The 20,234-nt window shown below is 41.3% G+C and overlaps 1 protein-coding gene across 5 annotated transcripts in view; it reads left to right on the top strand.

Moving 5' to 3' along the window:
- The first annotated feature begins 3,389 nt into the window (after window positions 1-3,389).
- The window catches only part of TERB1 (telomere repeat binding bouquet formation protein 1), a 31,126-nt gene continuing 14,281 nt past the window's right edge, over window positions 3,390-20,234 (top strand). For 2 of the 5 annotated variants that reach the window (XM_059667843.1, XM_059667844.1), the window contains exons 1-10: window positions 3,395-3,699; window positions 6,281-6,391; window positions 6,586-6,714; window positions 9,110-9,241; window positions 10,523-10,583; window positions 10,679-10,794; window positions 10,897-11,019; window positions 16,715-16,867; window positions 17,958-18,089; window positions 19,503-19,628. In XM_059667843.1, coding sequence (XP_059523826.1) covers window positions 3,669-3,699; window positions 6,281-6,391; window positions 6,586-6,714; window positions 9,110-9,241; window positions 10,523-10,583; window positions 10,679-10,794; window positions 10,897-11,019; window positions 16,715-16,867; window positions 17,958-18,089; window positions 19,503-19,628 — 1,114 coding nt within the window. In that variant the 5' untranslated portion in view covers window positions 3,395-3,668. Of the gene's footprint in view, window positions 3,700-6,280; window positions 6,392-6,585; window positions 6,715-9,109; window positions 9,242-10,522; window positions 10,584-10,678; window positions 10,795-10,896; window positions 11,020-16,714; window positions 16,868-17,957; window positions 18,090-19,502; window positions 19,629-20,234 lie in introns of those variants that run through there. The other 3 variants (XM_059667845.1, XM_059667842.1, XM_059667846.1) reach the window with 3 other exon arrangements.

Genomic DNA, 20,234 nt, shown 5'->3' on the forward strand with positions numbered 1-20,234 from the left:
CTCGGAGGGAAGGTTGGGAGGAATAAGGGCCCGACTTCCTACACCGTGCCGGCGCCCCACGTGCCGGCGCCCCACGTGCCGGCGCCCCACGTGCCGGCGCCCCACGTGCCGGCGCCCCACGTGCCGGCGCCCCACGTGCCGGCGCCCCACGTGCCGGCGCCCCACGTGCCGGCGCCCCACGTGCCGGCGCCCCACGTGCCGGCGCCCCACGTGCCGGCGCCCCACGTGCCGGCGCCCCACGTGCCGGCGCCCGTGGCCCCTCCCGGCCATACTCCACGATGGGTGACGGCCTCTTCCATCAGGGAGTCTTTACAGCTAACTCTGGGGTGAACGCCCCTCTGAGCAAAGGAAGCATTTCCGGGCCGGGAGACTGGAGGAGTTACCCGTCAAGTTGTGACTTCTCCACCACTTAAAGACGTCAATCCACAGCCCGCTAACACCTGCCCCTGGGGAGCGATTCCTCCTGGGGGTGGGGCTGCCGGAAGTCCCGCCCCACGGAAGTGATTCTTGTCCTGTTGGTGGGAATGGGTTGGTGGGAACGGGCTGCCGTCGTGGTAGCAGGCAGCAAGGGATAAAGAGTGGAAGCCCAGAGCCCGGCGACTTGAGGGTAAAGACTGTGGCTCCCTGCGTGTTCGTGTTCGGGTCCCCCCTCAGCCCTGCCCCGGGGGCCGGTCCGTGGCCTCCTGTGGAAGACAGGCTGCGGCCCGGGCCCAGGTGGTCCTCACAGTGCCAGGATATAGAAGGCCCCGCTGTGCCCTTCCTAACCGGCCCTCGAAGGGAATGGCCTGAGCGTGAGGGCACGGGTTGTGCGTGTGCGAAAGGACCCTTCCGAGGAGGCTGCAGCCCCCACAGCAGCTGGTGGGACAAAGCATTGGCTCCCACCATTTAGTCAGGTGCCTAGAGCTTGGCAGTGTCCTACTTCAGAAGCCACGGCGCCTCCCCAGGTGGTTCTGACGTGGGGAGGGTGGGAACCATGGGGAGGTCGTTCCGGGCAGTGGGCGGACCCTGCGCTCGGCGCACCTGCTGCCCCTGCACCGGAACCGGGCCACCCGCGGCTGGGGAATCGCTGGTGGTGGGCCTTGAACCAGCGCCTGCCTGGCCCCTCGCAGGAGTTGGAGAGCCTGAGGCGCCGCCTGTGCTTTTTCTTTGTTGATTAAGGTATTACCTATGTGTCTTTATCCCCCCTTGGGCCCCCCCCCCACACACACACACATTCATGCCCTCACCCCCCTGATGTCTGTGTCCATTGGTTGGGCCCATTCGAGAGGCGTTCTGCCAGCTCTGCGGGGAGCCGGACTTGTTCAGGAGCAGAAATTCAGGAAACGGTGGGCTTAGCCTTCCATCCTCGGGAAGATCACGTCCCTTGACTTGTGCAAACGGGTGAGATGCGGAGCATTTAGGCGAAGGCTGCTCCAATCCACTGACCGAAAATACAGTTACAAGGTTTCTAGAACAGTGCTGGGCCTCCACTAGGACTTATACGGGACGTTAGAAACTTGTAGTATAAAAATTGTGAAAAATAGAAAACTGGAATAAACACCACAGAACCACCAGCTAGAGACCAGTGTTATTATGTTGCTGTTTTGTAACAAGTATTTTTCCTTACTTTTAAACATCTTGAGTAAACAGTATCCTGTGGATGTACTGTAATGTGCCTAAATGGAACATTTAAATGGAATATTTAGGTTAAAAAAATGGCAAAACTAGTATACGTTTGTATATTACTTTGTAAAAGATTCTCAGATTTATTTAAAATTGTTTTGGGAATTTTATTTTCATTTTGAGAGTGAGAATGAAAAATAGAAAATAATTCGGTATCTCCTGTGAACCACGTAAGATGAAGTACATAAGTATTTTAGAGCTCGGTGAGTTCTGATTTATTGGTCTAAGAAGTTAATTGGACTGATAATATTTTTTCTAAAAAATTAGCTTAGCATTTAAAAATGAAGCATATAAGAGGTCAGTCATATCAGGGCTGCTGGTTATTTTAAAAATTATTCTAACAAATAACATATAAACAAAGATTTAAGTTAATAGTGGAATACTATCTTGAACAAACCATGGGTTGTTAGAAAAATTTTTACTATTAAGCTTAGCTTATGAAGAGAAATGCAATGCTAATGACTGTGTGTATGTGTTAAACTTCTGATTCATGAAGGGATGCCCAATCTGAAAGGATGGGATGAAAATTTATAGGAAAGACAATAAGAAGGACTAGAAGAGGACTAGTTAGGTTTAGTTAACCAGCTATTTGTGTTTATTTATTAAATATATTTTTATTGATTCAGAGAGGAAGGGAGAGAGGTAGAAACATCAACGATAGTGTATCATTGGCTGCCTGCTGCACACCCTCTCCTGGGGATCAAGTGCCATGTATGCCCCTGAGCCAGCAACCTGGGCATTTGCCCTTGACGGGAATTGAACCCGGGACCCTTCAGTCTGCAGGCCAATGCTCTATCCACTGAGCCAAACTGGCTAGGGCTTATGTGTTTGTTTAATAGAATGTGTTGAATGCCTGTGGTACTTAAGAATGCCAGCTGCATTTTTTAATATTTTCACATATAATTCTTGTAACAACTCTATGAAGTAGGAAGTTCCCATTTTACAGAAGAGGGAACTGAGTCTCAGAGAACTAAAGCACACTTTGTATCACACATCTAATTTGTAGACCCAATCTCTGCTCTTCTGACTTCAGGAAAACTATTCCTTCATTGTCCCTTTGCATTTATAATCCTGGAATTCTCAAATGTTCATCCATCCATTTATTTCTTTATGTGAAGGAAATATTTTTGTTGTATTTTTTAAAAAGAATTTTTAGTTAAACGTATTGGGGTGATATTGGTTAATAAAATTATATTGGTTTCAAGTGTACAATTCTATAATACATCATCTGTACATTTCTTTTATAAATATATTTTTATTGATTTCAGAGAGGAAGAGAGAGGGAGACAGAGAAACATCAATGATGAGAGAGAATCATTGATCGGCTGCCTCCTACACTGCCCCCGCCACCCCCACTGGGGATTGAGCCTGCATACCAGGCATATGCTCTTGACCAGAATCAAACCCATGACCCTTCAGTCCACAGGCCAACTCTCTATCCACTGAGCCAAGCCAGCTAGGGCTGTATAGTTCTTTTGTTTAAATATGTTTTTATTAATTTTAGAAACAGGAAGGAAGAGACGGGGAGAGAGAGAAACATCAATCGGCTGCCTCCTGCATGGCCCCAACCAGAGATCAAGCCTGCAACCTGGGCATGTGCCCTGACCAGGATCAAGCCTGCAACCTCTCTGTGCAGGGCATGATGCTCAACCAGCTGAGCCTCAGGGCTAATCTGTATATATATATATATATATATATATTTTAAATATATTTTATTGATTTTTTACAGAGAGGAAGGGAGAGGGATAGAGAGTTAGAAACATCGATGAGAGAGAAACATCGATCAGCTGCCTCCTGTACACTCCCTACTGGGTATGTGCCTGCAACCAAGGTACATGCCCTTGACCAGAATCGAACCTGGGACCCTTGAGTCCGCAGGCGGATGCTCTATCCACTGAGCCAAACCGGTTAGGGCTAATCTGTATATTTTAAACATTGATTTAAATGGAGAAAAATACCTTTATCTTATAGGTGAAATATAAGGAGGGGAAAAAAAACAGACAAGCATGGAAAGTGAGGACACAAAGAAAACACAAGGTGAGAAATTTATGGATCATATGTCTGGAACTAGTTTTATATATTTGTGGGTAATACTGCAGATTATCTGATAGGATCCAGAAAATGAAAGAATAATTCAGCAATTTACATAAATATTTATCAAGCACCTACTCTGTGCCTGTCACACTTACTCAGGAAACCGACATTCTAATAGGAAAAGATACACTGATAATTAGAACACTTTTAATTATGAAAGTTGATTTAATGGAGGTAAATACAAGACGAGTTGGGAACCTCAGAGAACTAGCATCAAAGTATGCCTGGAAGATTTCAGACTGATCCTCAGTATAATACAAATTAAATCCATGGGCATGGAGGAAATTACCAGAGAGAAAATATTAAAAGAGAAAAGAATGGGGAATAGTGTTCCTCTTAATGCACACCATCACATAAGGATTTAGCCGAAGACTGAGAAAAACATTTCAGAAAGGTGGAGAGTGAGGAATGTAATGTGGTATTTTGGAAATCAGCCTTAGTGTTATCAACCCTTCAGGTCCTGGGACCCAAATCGGAGTCCTTCTGCCCAGTGCCGTTTGCACCAATAGAGCAAGATCTAGTTTGGTAAAGCAGAGGAGAAACTTTATTCTTTGATCAGGGAATGGAAAGGGTGAGCTCATGCTCTAATGGCACTTTCCCTCCACCTGGGAAGGAGCCTTCTGTATTTATAAGCTGTGGCATGGAGTGATTAAATTCTTATTTAGGCATGGATAGTTATTCTTTTATTGTACTTGGCCCTTTTGTGCATGGCCTGTTTTTTGCACATGGTGCCCCATACCAGTTTGGTCTTTGCACTCAGCCCTCTTCATTTTGTGGTCAGGAATCCTCTTTAGTCCTATAAGCTAGCATAGCTTTGATATAGTTAAGGTATTGAGAAATGTTAGGTCTTTTATTTTTTTAAAAATATATTTTATTGATTTTCTACAGAGAGGAAGGGAAAGAGACAAAGTCAGAAACATCGATGAGAGAGAAACATCAATCAGCTGCCTCCTGCACATCCCCCACTGGGGATGTGCCCGCAACCCAGGTACATGCCCTTGACCGGAATCGAACCTGGGACCTCTCAGTCCGCAGGCCGACGCTCTATCCACTGAGCCAAACCAGTTTCGGCGAGAAATGTTAGGTCTTTTAGATGATAGCCAGATGACATTGGAAGAATGCTTTGTGAGAAAGATTGTTTGAAAGCACCAGTGTCAAATGTCCATAGTTTGTGTAGAATCAATATTATTTCTTCCTTAAATATTTGGAAGAATTTACAAATGAAGTCATCTGAATTGAACCTGTAGGGTGTTTTTGGTTTTTTTTAAAATATTTTTTTATTGCCGAAACCGGTTTGGCTCAGTGGATAGAGCGTCAGCCTGCGGACTGAAAGGTCCCGGGTTCGATTCCGGTCAAGGGCATGTACCTGGGTTGCGGGCACATCCCCAGTAGGAGATGTGCAAGAGGCAGCTAATCGATGTTTCTCTCTCATCGATGTTTCTAGCTCTCTATCTCTCTCTCCCTTCCTCTCTGTAAAAAATCAATAAAATATATTTAAAAAAATAAATAAATAAAATATTTTTTTTATTGATCTCAGAGAGAATGGGAGAGGGAGAGAAAGATAGAAACATCAATGATGAGAGAGAATCATTGATCGGCTGCCTCCTGAACACCCAACACTGGGGATCAAGCCTGCAACCTGGGCATGTGCCCTTGACCAGAATCGAACCTGGAACCCTACAGTCAACAGGCTGATGCTGTATCCACTGAACCAAAACAGCTAGGGCTGGAGGGTGGTGGTGGTTTTTTTTACAGAAAGGTTTTTAACATTGGTTTTAATTTCCTTCAGAGATATGATTATTTAGGTTATCTGTTTCTTCTTGGGTGAGTTTTAGTAATTTGTGTTTTTCAAGCATTTTGTCTATTTCACCTAAGTCATATAGGTATGAAGTTGTACATAACCATTATTATCTGTAGAATCCATGGTGATGCCATCTCTCCCATTCTGATATTGGTAATTTGTGTCTTTTCTCCTTCATTCCTGATCAGTTTGTGTAGAGGTTTTTCAGTTTTATTAAACTAATCAAAGAATCAGCTCTATTGTTTTTCTCTTTTCTATCTCATTAATTTCAGCTTTAATCTTTATAATTTCTTTCCTTCTATTTGCTTAGGGTTTAATTTACTCTTCTAGTTTCTTAAGGTAGAAGCAAGATCATTACTTTGAGACCTTTTTTTGTAAGACAGGCTTCAGTAGCATCCCACAAATTCTAATGTCATATTTTCATTTTTATTTAGTTTATGTCTAAATGGCAGATATTTAAACCAGTGTAGCTTTAAAGAGAATAATATTTGGATTTTCTATTCCTATATTTCATGAAAGGGGAAGAGCAAATAATTTTAGTACTTTTATTTAAGGAACAGAGTGGTTTTATATGTCTTCATTATTTGTTAGACTATAAAAGTAACACATACTTATTTTTAAAAAGCAAACATTATCATGATATATATTTAGAAAGTGAAATTTAAATGGTTACTTTTGAAAAAGAAATATTTGGTTTAAAATAATGAAATTTTTGTTTTTTAGAAATGAAGACTGACCTGAACTTATTATTGGAGTGTCTGAAGTATCAAATGGACAACCCTTTATCACAAAAGGAAGCTTTGGTCACTATTCATTCAATCTGTCAACAAAACAGTAAGACATGATAGTGAATTTTATCTATGATTCTAGTCCTTTAGTATTGTGACATATGAAATATGCATAGCTCTTTTTCTTCCACTCAGTTGCTCTACATGTTTTGTTACAATGTTCATATGATTTATTTTATTCTTAAAAGAATAATCATAATAAATAAGATTTCTGTTTTGTTTTGTCTGCACATCCTACAGGTGATGCAGGTGTATATTTTCGGGAAATTGGTGGTTTGATGTTTGTAAAAAATCTTGCAAAGTCAAGTGAACATAGCATGGTAAAAGAAGCAGCCTTGTATGCACTAGGAACAGTTGCAGAAAAAAATGGTAAAGTATAAGAACTTTTTTTCATTATCCTTCAAGCATTGTGTTATACGTTAATAAACTACTAAAAATAATTATAGAATTAAATGTCCTTTGTATGTGTCTGGATAGTTTTATCCAGGTATTTTATTGATTTATTTAAATTAATGTATGCCAGCCCTAGCCAGTTTGGTTCAGTGGATAGAGCCTCAGTGGTTGGCCTGTGAACTCAAGGGTCCTGGGTTTGATTCTGGTCAAGGGCACATACCTGAGTTGCAGGCTTGATCCCCAGTGGGGGGCGTGCAGGAGGCAGCCAATGATTCTCTTTCATCATTGATGTTTCTTTCTCTCTTCCCCTCTCCCTTCCTCTCTGAAATCAATAAAAATATATTTAAAAATATTAATTAATTAATGTATGCCAAAGATTATATTTAATTTATTAACTAATGAAGGAATCAGTAAAATGTCACAAGTGTGTTAAAGGCAATGGCAAAAACCAATATAGGCATTTAAGAATGCTGAAATAGACTTATAAATAGGTACATAATTGGTCAATATCTGCAGGGCAATAATTAATTGCATTCTGATGTCCAAATGTTTTGCATTTCTGTTGATAAGAGTAATTTGCATTACTATCAGATTAAAAAAATAATTTACAGAATTGGGAAAGAGCTCAAAGACAGTGAAAGATACAGATAATATAGAAGGGTGCACTAGATAGGACATTCAGTAATAATTTTGTCCATTCAAAATCTTTCAGAATTCTCCTTGGCATTAGTTGGAAACATTTATTTTCACTTTATTTTTTACTACCATGTATAAGTTTTATTTTTTTATTTGTTTTTTTTAATGAAAATAAAATTCATCCTTCTTTCCCATTTTGTTTTGTATTTTGAGCCATAGAAAAGTTTTCCATAGTCCCAGCTTATAGGGAATCTACCCACATTTTCTGTTGGTACTTGTATGGTTATTTCACTTCTACATTTTTTATTCTTTTAAATATTTTCTGAGTTATGGTGTGATGAATAGCTCCAATTTTACCTTTTTTTTAAATGGCAACCCAGCTATCCTAATACTTCTTATTAAAAAGTAGATTTTTTTCATATTGATTTGAGATAGTACCATCATCAATCACTTAATGAATTTTTATATGCAGTGGGTCTATAACTGATTTTTTTATTTTGTTCATTGAATCAAAAGATGAAGATAACCTACAACTACCTTGTATATGGATAAATATGCTCTAGGTATACAAATTCATACAATTTTTCTGAAACGAGTTTGAATATAAACCACTGATTTGTTAAACAACTCTATATTCGTACTGAAGGCCCAGTGCATGAAATTTGTGCATGAGTAGGTCCCTAGGCCTGGCCAGGATCAGGGCCAATCAGGGCCTTCTGACTGCCAGACAGGGCTTTCCTTTCCCGGCTGCCAGCTGGGGCCTTGTTTTGTTCCGTGCCACCCCCTGGTGGTCAGCGCACATCATAGCGAGCGATTGAACTACTGGTCTCCCAGTCAAACTCTCTAGAGGACACTTTGCATATTAGCCTTTTATATATATATAGATATTTTTATCCATTAAATATTCATTACTTGCTAAGAATTAAGCTGTGTGCCAGGCATTGGGGATAGATAAGACATTGTCCTTGCCTTTAGAAAGAGTCTAATAGCTGGTTTTAGACACTGGATAAAATATTGATTATATATCCATCCATGTATTAAAATTATTTTTTTAATCTGTTTATTATATGATTATTACAAAATTCCTACCTTCATGTAGGTATCATTTTTTGGAAAGATATTTTTATTTCTAAAATAATCTTAAAAAATAGCACAAGTATCGTTTCTTCCTCTGCTTTCTAAAGCAGGTTTCTGAATTTTCTTAAATTTTTCCCTTGCTATGTTTTTGTTACTTACTCATTCTCTTAAATTTTGTGTGTGTCATATTTTTTGTTGTTGTTAATTCTCACCCAAGGATATTTTTCCCATTGATTTTTAGAGAGAGTGGATGAGAGGGAGAGACAGAGAGAGAAACATCGATGTGAGAGAGACACATCAATTGGTTGCCTACTAGGGATCAAGCCTGCAACCAAGGTATGTGCTCTTGACTAGAACCGAACACGGGACCCTTCAGTCTGCAGGCTCTATCCACTGAGCCAAACTATATGGGGCTGTGTGTGTCATATTTTAAGTTTTTATTCAGTTAGGTTTTTATTGGAAATTCTAGGGGGTTGTGGCACATTTTTTTAGAGCCTAGATTAAGTGCTTTTGATTAAGATATTGCTTCTTTGGTCTTCTAATTTAATAAGCATATATCAGTTTGTCAGAGATTTTGTTATATGATCAGTAAATGTCAATGAAATGATATTTGATTTGTACTGTGCAGAGAAATTAAAATTGTATTTTTATATTTCAGTTTATTGTCAGCAGACTTTGTGCACTTCAGAATTGTTTGAAGACTTAATTTGGTTCTTATCTAATAATGATTCAAACACAAATTTGAAAAGAATGTCTGTCTATGTTATTTTGGTTCTAGTTTCAAATAATAGTAAGTACATTCTTTTGTGTTGTAGAAACAGTTTTTAAAAACAATAAGTTGGGATAATTATTATTAATCCTTTTATTCTAGTCCTTACAACAATGTCTTTTGTTCTTAGTAACTTATGAGAACTGCTAGCTTTAAGAAAAGAGAATTAATAGCATGCATTTAATTGTTCGATATTTATTAATTTTAACAAATAGTAAAGTGATTTGTATATTTAATTAACATTAAAAAAACAGCTTTGAAAGCAAAAGAGAGGCATTTAATGAATTAGTTTGGTTGGTATATCACTAAAGTAGCCATTTAGTTAGTGTTTGCTTTTAGTCAGCAATGACCTTAAATTTCATGTAGCTCTTGGCTAAAGTTTTTGTTTTGTTTTTCAGTTTTTATTTTGGAATAATTTTAGATTTGCAGAAAAGTTGCAAATATAGTATAGCATGATCCTGTATACCTACTGCTCAGGCCAAGGTTATTTTTTAACATTGCTTTATTTACATCTTCAAATTGTTAGAAATTTTATAATCATTTAAAATGCTTCTAGATTTTATTTTTTGTACTTTGAATTTTTTAATATTTTGGAGCATCTTATTTTGTATCACATAACCATGCAAAATACATGTTTTGTAATTTATAGAAGAAATTTGAGTGCTGTAATTCTCTAAGCAGTGCTTCCCAACATGGGGCACATGCTGCACAGGGGGGTAATTTGATTTTTAAGGGGGCCATTCAAGAATTAGTTATTAACAGTGAATTTTTTGCATTTCTTATGGTTCTAGGGGCCTCATATACAGTATATAAACATATATTGTGACATATTTATGCATTTCAGGTCTCTGCTATGTTTTGAAACTTTATTTGCTATTTTTTCATATCACTTCATATTATTATTTTTTAGTGATTTCTTCCTCAGTACTTCAATTGTCCTTTCATTCTTTATTTTTCTCTTTCATAGATGCCATGTTCTTTGGAAGCTTGTTTAGACTAAGTTAATGGCCTTTTAGGCTTCCTCCACGTGCAAAGTTCACTTTTTGAATAATAAGAATTATATGTTACAGGGAACGGGGGGGGGGACATCAGGATTTTAGAGATGCTTAGGTGGAGCATGGCCAAAAAATGGTTGGGAACCACTGCTATAAGCATAAGTAATATATTTCCCATAATCTTGATTAGGTTTTATCTACCGTAATTAAAAGTTATTTATCAAAATACTACTTAAATGTTTTCCATTTCTGCCAAGTTACTTCTAAACAAAGTCATATTCCTGTAATATGTGGCTATTCCTTTAAGGGACTGGACAAACGCTTGTGAGAGAAACAGGTTGTTTTAAAATTCTGTCAGAGTTGTTCAGGTAAGCAAATATAAATTTCTTTTTACTAATTAGTTATTACTTAAGACCTTAACACATTTTTATTAATTTACTTCCTTTTCTTTTTAATCTAATAGGGCAGCCCTTTCAAAATATGAGTTGAATTTGTCAGATAAAAATGTTTTCCAGAATTATCAGTTGTGGTCGTCAGTGTGTGGTACTCTGTGTGTCTGTGTCAACAATCCTCAAAATGGTATTTATCTCAAATATATGAATATAAAAATAAAGATAAGAACAAATGAAAATTTATATTTTCCAAATATATTAAAATATGATTAACTTTGTCTTCTTTCAGATGAAAATCAAAGGCTTTGCTGTTCACTTTTTCCACATGCTAATGACTGGCTAAAAAATTGTATGATGCCTGAGATAATTCGCCCTCTTTGTTCATTTATTGGACTCACTCTTGCAAATAACAGTAAGTATACATTATTCTGTAAGTTATATTTGAAGAAGCTATTTCAAAGTATAATAAAAACTATTGAATTAGTTATTGTATTAATTGAATTAATGGATTAATTTTATTCCAGTAAATTGGGTCATTTTGGATGCACTTACGAGTGGTTCTCAACCTCTGGCCCTTTAAATACAATTCCTCATGTTGTGACCCAACCATAAAATTATTGCCCTAACCGGTTTTGCTCAGTGGATAGAGCGTCGGCCTGCGGACTCAAGGGTCCCAGGTTCGATTCCGGTCAAGGGCATGTACCTTGGTTGCGGGCACATCCCCAGTGGGGAGTGTGTGGGAGGCAGCTGATCGATGTTTCTCTCATCGATGATTCTAACTCTCTGTCCCCCCTTTCTCTCTGTAAAAAAATCAATAAAATACAGTAAGAAAATTATTTTCGTTGCTACTTCATAACTGTAATGTTGCTACTGTTATGAATCATAACTTAAATATCTGATATGCAAGATGGTCTTAGGCGACCCCTGTGAAAGGGTCGTTCGACCGCCAAAGGGGTCGCGACCCACAGGTTGAGAACCGCTGACTTAGACTATCACAGATATGAAAATCTTTTTTTTTTTTTAAATATATTTTATTGATTTTTTACAGAGAGGAAGGGAGAGAGAGGAAGGGAGAGAGATAGAGAGTTAGAAACATCCATGAGAGAGAAACATCGATCAGCCACCTCCTGCACATCTCCTACTGGGGATGTGCCCGCAACCCAGGTACATGCCCTTGACCAGAATCGAACCTGGGACCTTTCAATCCGCAGGCCGACGCTCTATCCACTGAGCCAAACCGGTTTTGGCGAAAAATCTTAAAAGTGGATCTGTTAGGAAGATATTGGGAAGTATCACATGATCTCACTCATATGTGGACTCTAATGAACAAAATAAACTGATGAACAAAATAGATCTAGAGACATAGAAGCATAGCACAGACTGTAGAACTTCAGGAGGAAGATGAGGGAGGGAGGGTGGGTGGGAAGTGATCAACCAAAAACCTTGCGTGTGTGTGTGTGTGTGTGTGTGTGTGTGTGTGTGTGTACGTGTACTTATTGTATTTTATTTTATTTTTGTTAATCCTCACTCCAGGATATTTTCTCCATTGATATTTAGAGAGAGTGGAGGGGAGGAAGGGAGGGAAGGAGGGATGGTGGAGAGAGAGAGAGAGAAAGAAAGAGAAACATTGATGTAAGAGAGACACATCAATTGGTTGCCTCTCAGATGTGTCCCTACTGGGCCAGGGATGGAACCTGCAACCCAGGTTCACGCCCTTGACTGGGAATCAAACCCTTGACCCTTCAGTGCTGTGTTGATGCCCTAATCACTAAGCCACACCTCCAAGGGCAACACGATATTTTTAGATTAAGATCTTTGTTTTTTATGGAACAATATCAAAAGTAATTTTTTTGTTTAAAACATCTTGGCTCAATTTGTGATACTAGGGTAGGCCGGGAAGAAGGTTTATGACAGAATTGTAATAACTAGCCCATATATTCATTTATGTAAGCTTGTTGCTGGAATAGGGGTTTCAGAGACTATTGAATGCACAGACTCATGGATACTTTTTTATCAGAGTCATATTCACAAGGGAACAAAAGAATTCAGACTCTTAAAAATGATATCTGTCACTGATTCTTTTCTTGGAACAGTTGTCATGACTCAACATGTTATAATTTTATGCTCCAAGAAATAAAAGAATTAGGCTTAAGTAAGATGGATGTAACGTGTTCTTTTGGAATAGGTAAATTACTTTGCTGTTTGTAGATTAAAGCAATCTGAGGAATGAATTATGTTGGAATTCAGAAAATAAGCAGCTTGCTAATTGGAGTACCAAGCTAGATCAATGAATCTATTCTTTATAGCTCTTTTGCAGAGTTTTAGTTTAATGTCATTTTTGCAAAATATACCAGTTCTCACTAAAAGAAGCAAAAGAGATATCTAACACAAGCAAAAAAAACTATAATATACATACACCTGTACTATGTCAAAGTGAGTTTCTTACATAAGGAAGTAATTTATGTTATGACTATGTATATGTGCAGGTAAAGATTGGACTTTTCATTCTTTAATTTTGAATTTTTAGTAAGTACACTTGGCCCTGTATGTGTGGGTTTTGCATCTACAAATTTAAGCAACTGCCAATAGAAAATGTATATATATAAAAAGCCAGCGACCTGAATGCCATAACAACCAGAATGACCGGTCGCTATGATGCCCACTGCGGCCAGTGAACTGGCCCTGATCAGGGGGTGGGGCTGGCTGGCCAACCTCCTGCAGCCTCTCCCCCCTGCCAGCTCCACCCCCAAAGGGCCCCCACCACTCCGATTGGCCCACAGCCCCAGTCAGATCAGCCCCCCCCCCACTCTGATCAGAGGCAGGGCTGGCCAGCCAACCACCCATGGCCCCTCCCCCAGGCTGCTGGCCTCTGATCAGCCCCCACCACCCCATTTGGGGGTGGGGCCGGCCAGCCCATCACCCATAGCCTCTCCCCACAGCTGGACCCACCCCCAATCAGCTCCCACCACCCCGATCAGCTCACGGCCCCTCTCCCCAGCCATCCCAGCCCTGATCAGGCCCCGATGGGGTGGGCCAGCTGGCTAACCTCCTGCCATCTCCTCCTCCCAATAGGCCTGGCCCCCATCTGCCCCATTTGGGGCCAGTCCAGCTGGACCCCACCTGTGCATGAATTCATGCACTGGGCCTCTAGTCTATCCTATCTAATAAAAGAGAAACATGGTAATTAGCGTACGACCGCTACCCTTCCCATTGGCTAATCAGGGCAATATGCAAATTAACTGCCAGCCAAGATGGCGGCCGGTAGCCAGGCAGTTTAAAGTGAACATGAGGCTTGCTTGCTTCAGTGACGGAGGATTTCAACGTTCCCCGCCTGCCGCTGCAGGCCTCTGAGCTGCAACTCTAAGCAACTATGTTACAAATATAGAAGCTAAAGAAAACCCCAGAAACCTGCTTTAGTCCGTCGGGCTTTAGCCAGCAGGATCGCAACATTATTTCAAATACAGAAGGTAAACAAAAGCCAGAAACCTGCTTTCAGCAGCGGAGGCCTAAGAGCTGGAGCCAAGCCTCAAAGCTAAAGCTGGCCCAGAATTAAAAAAAGAAAAGAAAAAAAGGAGCAGTTGGGAGCTTCAGTCACCTGCCAGCCTGAAAACAGCCCTCAGCCCCTCACCCAGACTGGCCAGGCACCCCAGTGGGGACCCCCACCCTGATCCAGGACACCCTTCAGGGCAAACCAGCCGGCCCCCACCCGTGCACCAGGCCTCTATCCTATATAGTAAAAGGGTAATATGCCTCTCAGCACTGGGATCAGCGGAGCTGAGAGGCCTCCCGGCACCAGGATCAGTGTGACAGGGCAGCGCCCAAACCCCCTGATCGCCCTGCAGCTCCGTGTGTGACAGGGGGCGGGGCCACAACCTCCCTATCCCCTCTGCTCTGTTTGTGACAGGGGAAGGCCCCCCAATCCCCTGATCAGCCCTGCTCTGTGCCTGATAGGGGGAGCTCCCCAACCCCATGATCGCCCTGCGGCTCTGTGTGTGACAGGGTGCGGCGCCCCAACCCCCTGATCGGCCCTGCTCTGTGTGTGACGAGGTAGAGCCATAACCTCCCCATTGGCCCTGCCCTGAGTGTGAGAGTGGCGGCGCCCCAAGCCCCTGATCGGCCCTGCTCTGTGGGTGATAGAGGGCGGTGCCCCAAACCCCATTCCACGGGCCCTGCTCTGTGTGTGATGGGGTAGAGCCATAACCTCCCCATCGGCCCTGCCCTGAGTGTGACAGTGGCAGTGCTCCAACCTCCTGATCGGCCCTGCTCTGTGGGTGACAGGGGGCGGTGCCCCAACTCCCCTATCGGCCCTACTCTGTGAGTGACAGGGGGGAGCTCCTCAACCCCCTGATCGGCCCTGCTCTGTGCATGACAGGGGGGAGCTCCCCAACCCCCTGATGGGCCTTGCTCTGTGCATGACAGGGTACAGAGCCCCAACCCCGTGATGGGCCCTGCTCTGTGCGTGACAGGGGGCAGTGCCCCAACCCCCTGATTGGCCCTGCTCTGTGCATGACAGGGTATGGAGCCCCAACCCCCCTGATTGGCCCTGCTCTGTGCATGACAGGGTACGGAGCCCCAACCCCCCTGATGGGCCCTGCTCTGTGCGTGACGGGGTGGCGCCGCAACCTCCCCATTGACCCTGCCTTGAGTGTGACGGGGCGGTGCCCCAACCTCCCAATCGGCCCTACCCTGAGCGTGACTGAGGGTGGCATCGCAACCTCCCAATCCGTCCTGCTCTGTGCATGACAGGGGGCGGCGCCCCAACTCCCCAATCGGCCCTGCTCTGAGCCCGACCAGGGGCTGCACCTAGGGATTGGGCCTGCCTCTGCCACCCGGGAGCAGGCCTAAGCCAGCAGGGCATTATCTCCCAAGTGGTCCCAGACTGCGAGAGGGCACAGGCCAGGCTGAGGGACCCCCCACCCCCGAGTGCACAAATTTTTGTGCACCAGGCCTCTAGTGTATATATAAAAGCCTAAGCGACTGTCCGACCATTTGACCATTCAACTGGTAGCTATGATGTGCACTGACCACCAGGGGCAGATGCTCCCACCAGTAAGTTAGTTTGCTGCTGGGGTCTGGCAGATCAGGACTGGGCGAGACCAGGCCGGACATGCCCTGGAGCCCTCCCCTGGTCCCTCCCCGGCCCTGATTGTGCACCAGTGGGGTCCCGAATTGCAAAAGGGCACAGGCCAGGCCAAGGGACCCTATTGGTGCATGAATCCGTGCACCAGACCTCTAGTATCTATATAAAAGCCCAGGGACCAAACGGTGGAACAACCAGAACGACTTTCGACCAGTCACTCTGAAGCACACTGACCACCAGGGGACAGATGCTCAACACAGGAGCTGCCCCCTGGTGGTCAGTGCGTTCCCACAGTGGGAGAGCCACTCAGCTGACTGGGATGAACAGAGCTGCCACTGTGGGCCAATCCCCGCAGGCCATGCCCTCCACTAGTGCACGAATCCATGCACTGGGCCTCTAGTTCAAAAAATAAAGTTCTATTGTTGCTGATATGTAGTTAGGCATATGATGGTTACGTCTGTACTGAATATGTACAGACTTTCCTTGTCATTATTTTCTAATCAATACAGTATAAAAACTATTTACATAGCATCTACATTGTGTTAGACATCATAAGTAATCTATACGGGAGGATGTGTATGGGTTATATGCAAATACATTTTAAATAAGAGACTTCAGCATTCTAGGATTTTGGTATCTGAGGGTAGGGTGGAAGGGGGGGGGTCCTGGAACCAATCCCCTAAGGATACTGAGGGATGTGACTCTATTTCAGTGGTTCTCAGCCTTCTGGCCCTTTAAATACAGTTCCTCATGTTGTGACCCAACCATAAAATTATTTTCGTTGCTACTTCATAACTGTCATGTTGCTACTGTTATGAATCATCATGTAAATATCTGATATGCAGGATGGTCTTAGGCGACCCCTGTGAAAGGGTCGTTCGACCGCCAAAGGTCATTGCGACCCACAGGTTGAGAACCATTGCTCTATTTGAAAAAGTCAAGTCAATGTTACATTTAGTGCAGACTATGAATGAAACCATACAATTGTTTTGTTTTGGGTGTTAATCATTCTACTTTATTCCTTAAGCACATGTTCAGAAATACTTTATATCTGTGGGTGGACTGGATGTATTGTGTCAAGTTCTTGTGCAACTGGAATCTGATTCACATAAGACTCTTTCAAGTGCTAAGCTTGCAGTGGTGGTGACAAAGACAGTGGATGCATGTATTGCTGATAATAGTGAGTAAAAATGCTTAGTCATTTTTCTACAATTGCATTTTGCTTGAGTTCAACACATGAGGGTTGAAATGGTAGCTTGAATATGGATTATCTGTTTTCTCATGGAGGTTATAACCTCCCACCACCAGAAGGTTCAAATCTTCTGACTTCAAGTCTAATAGATTCTACCATCTCTAAGCCTTGTTTCACTTAAAGTGGCATTAAATTAAAAAGATTAGATGAGAAATCAAGGGACATTTTGGAGACATAAGGAATGGAAAACCCTTATCTATAGATTTTTAAAAATTTTATAAAGAATTAGGGTATGCCTCTTTCTGGTAAATGTGAGGTCTGACTTACCCAGCCATTTCTAGTGAGTGACAGAACCAGAGTTGAACCCATGCCTGTTTCTCATAAACACTGAGGAATGATAATCTATAAATTTGTAATAAGCAACTCTTGACATTCACAAATAACTGTGAAGTAAGTAGATTTTTAAGAAATCAGTTATTGAGGGCCTGCTATGCATAGGGCTCTATGTGAGCTCTAGAGATGCAAAAATGATGAAGATATAGTCCCTCAAGAAATTCACAACCTTATGAGCAAAAGTATAGTTTAAAATGGCAGACTTCTTGAATTCTGTCACATCTCAGCTTCAGGTAGCTTCACTGCATCAACATCATCAATAGAATCATGGCCAGTTAGTAGTGGATTTCATTGACAAGCAGGAATTAGTTACATAGGAAGGTCTTTACTGTCCAATCTAGATAATAAGAGGTGTGTAAGAGAATAAGCATATTCAACTTTTAGGAATGCTGCATATTACCAACATTATGCAGGGTAAATAAGAAGAAACCATTCTTTAAAAAACTTGCTTTAGTAAAATATCTTTAATATGAGAAGAGGGATTAATGAAGGCTATATAAGCCACTCTCTTATTACTCATTTATTTATATTTACATATATATGCACACATATATATTAGATGTTATATAGGTATATAAGATCATTCTCCTAGGATAAGATCTGAAAAACAGTATGTATGAGAAATAGTATATGTATAGTTATAAGTTTGTATTTACTCTTTTTCTTTTCTATTTTATACTAATAGCTACTTTTGGTGAAGTATTATCCAAGTACCACATTGTTTCAAAACTTCTGGCATTACTGCTTCATGAAAGTCTGGATTCAGCAGAAAAATTTAGCATCATTCTTACTCTTGGTCATTGCACAGAGACTTGCGGTAATACTGGATTTACTTAGTGTGCTTATTAAAACGGGGTGGAAATACACTTTTGGGGTTTTTTCCTCCTAGTCATATGAAAGGCTTAAAAGTAGTGCCTTTCTCCCATTCATTCAGGTCCCAAACCAGTCATTTTGCTCTTCATCCTTTTTAATCCATTGTATTTAGTTGGCCCCTAAGCCCTGTGGTTCTGCGTCTGTTGACCCTTCTGTATATCCCTTGCTGCCCAGTTCCGGTGCTACTCTCCCAAGACCCCCAGCCCTTTCACATCTTTCACCAATGTTATTGCAATAGACTGTTCCCTGTTTCCCCTTCCATCTCCATTTTTCAGTACCGCTTCGCACTGCCGCACGGATCTAATCGTATTCTTCTTTGCTGAAAACCTTCAAAAGTTCTATCATTTCTTTCTCTACCTGTCATTCTCACCTCTCTTTTTTCTCCTTGCTTCCATTTTCCTCCTTCTCTTCACTCTCCTGCCATTCTCCCTCTTCCATTCTCCTTCTTTCCAATTCTCTTCACTTTCCTCTTTCCCTCTCTCTTCCAATTTCTGCTCTTTCCCCTTCCACTTTTCCACTCTGTTTGCTCTCTTGTTTATTCTATTCTCTTCCTTTCCTCATTTTCAGTTCATTCTATTCTTTTACTTTCTTTTTAAAAATATATTTCTATTGATTTTACAGAGGAAGGGAGAGGGAGAAAGAGATAGAAACATCTGGCTGCCTCCTGCACGTTGCCTACTAGGGATACAGCCTGCAACCCAGGCATGTGCCCTTGACTGGAATCGAACCTGGGACCTTTCAGTTCTCAGGCCAACGCTCTATCCACTGAGCAAAACCAGCTAGGGCTCTATTCTTTTTCTTCTCTATAATTTAGGATTTAGTATACTTTTTAAATTTTTATTTTTTAATTGAGGTTTAGTTGAGAACTATACTTTTTAAAAATGTTTTTATTGATTTTTAGAAAGAGAGGAAAGGAGAGAGAGAGAAACATCGATGAGAGAGAAACATTATCAATTGACTGCCTCCTGCACATCCCCTTCTGGGGATTGAGCCCACAACTCAGGCATGTGCCCTGACTGGTAATGGAACCATGATCTCTTGGTTCCTGGGTAAACGCTCAACCACTGAGACACACCAGGCGGTTGGGAACTATACCTTTTTAAGAACCAAGTGAAGGCATTTGTTTACACTCATGAGATATGATGCTACTCTGTGGCAGTATTTCAGAGATCATCACTTACGATACTCACATGATTTTATGTGAGTCAGTTATTTCCTAAATTGAATACACTTTTGAAACTTGGTTTTTCTCTAATTTGGACTATGTTCATAATTACCACAGGAAGAATTATGATCTCATGTAGATAGTTTATGGTAAAATAACTTCTTCTACTTTACTTTTTTATATCTTTTCCAGAGGAAAATCAGTATGACCTTTTTAAAAACAATGGGCTTCCACTCATGATACAAGCCTTAACTGAATCTCAGAATGAGGAACTAAACAAAGCTGCCACTTTTGTGCTTTGCAACTGCAAAAAAATTAGTAAGTTTATCATTACTTAAAAAACATACACACAAAAAAACAAAGTTTATAAAGGGAAATTTATATCTGCTTTGATGAGCCAAGCCCCTTTAGCTCCCAGACTCTTCTTACATCTGAAGAGCAGAATATTTAATTTGGACATGACACGTGGAGTGTTTTGGCATACAAAAAACCTATATGGAAGAGAGCAACAGTACAGATAATTCACATATTTTATGTAGTGTGGACAAATATAGCTTGAGGGCTATAGGTAACATGATTAAATCATAATACAAAGTATATTTACTTATTTGAAAAATGTTTGAGTGCCCATTATTAGCCAGGCACTGTGCTAGGCATTAGGAATATAGTGATAAGAAACAGTCTGTGCACTCACAGAACTTAGTTTAATTAGAGAAATAGATAATAATTGAATAGTCTCAAAAGTGAATGTATTATATAAATTAACCTAAGAGTTTAGAATGGATAGAACACAGATTTTAGAGTCTGTAACAAAGGACTAAGACCTAGACAGTAAGGTAGAAACGGCTTCAGGAGGAAATGATTCTTGAACTGAGATCTGAATGTATAGAGTTCATTAGATGAAAAGAAGGGAATTTTCTATGG

Source organism: Myotis daubentonii, chromosome 15, assembly GCF_963259705.1.
Source record: "Myotis daubentonii chromosome 15, mMyoDau2.1, whole genome shotgun sequence".
Classification (NCBI taxonomy): Eukaryota; Metazoa; Chordata; class Mammalia; order Chiroptera; family Vespertilionidae; genus Myotis; species Myotis daubentonii.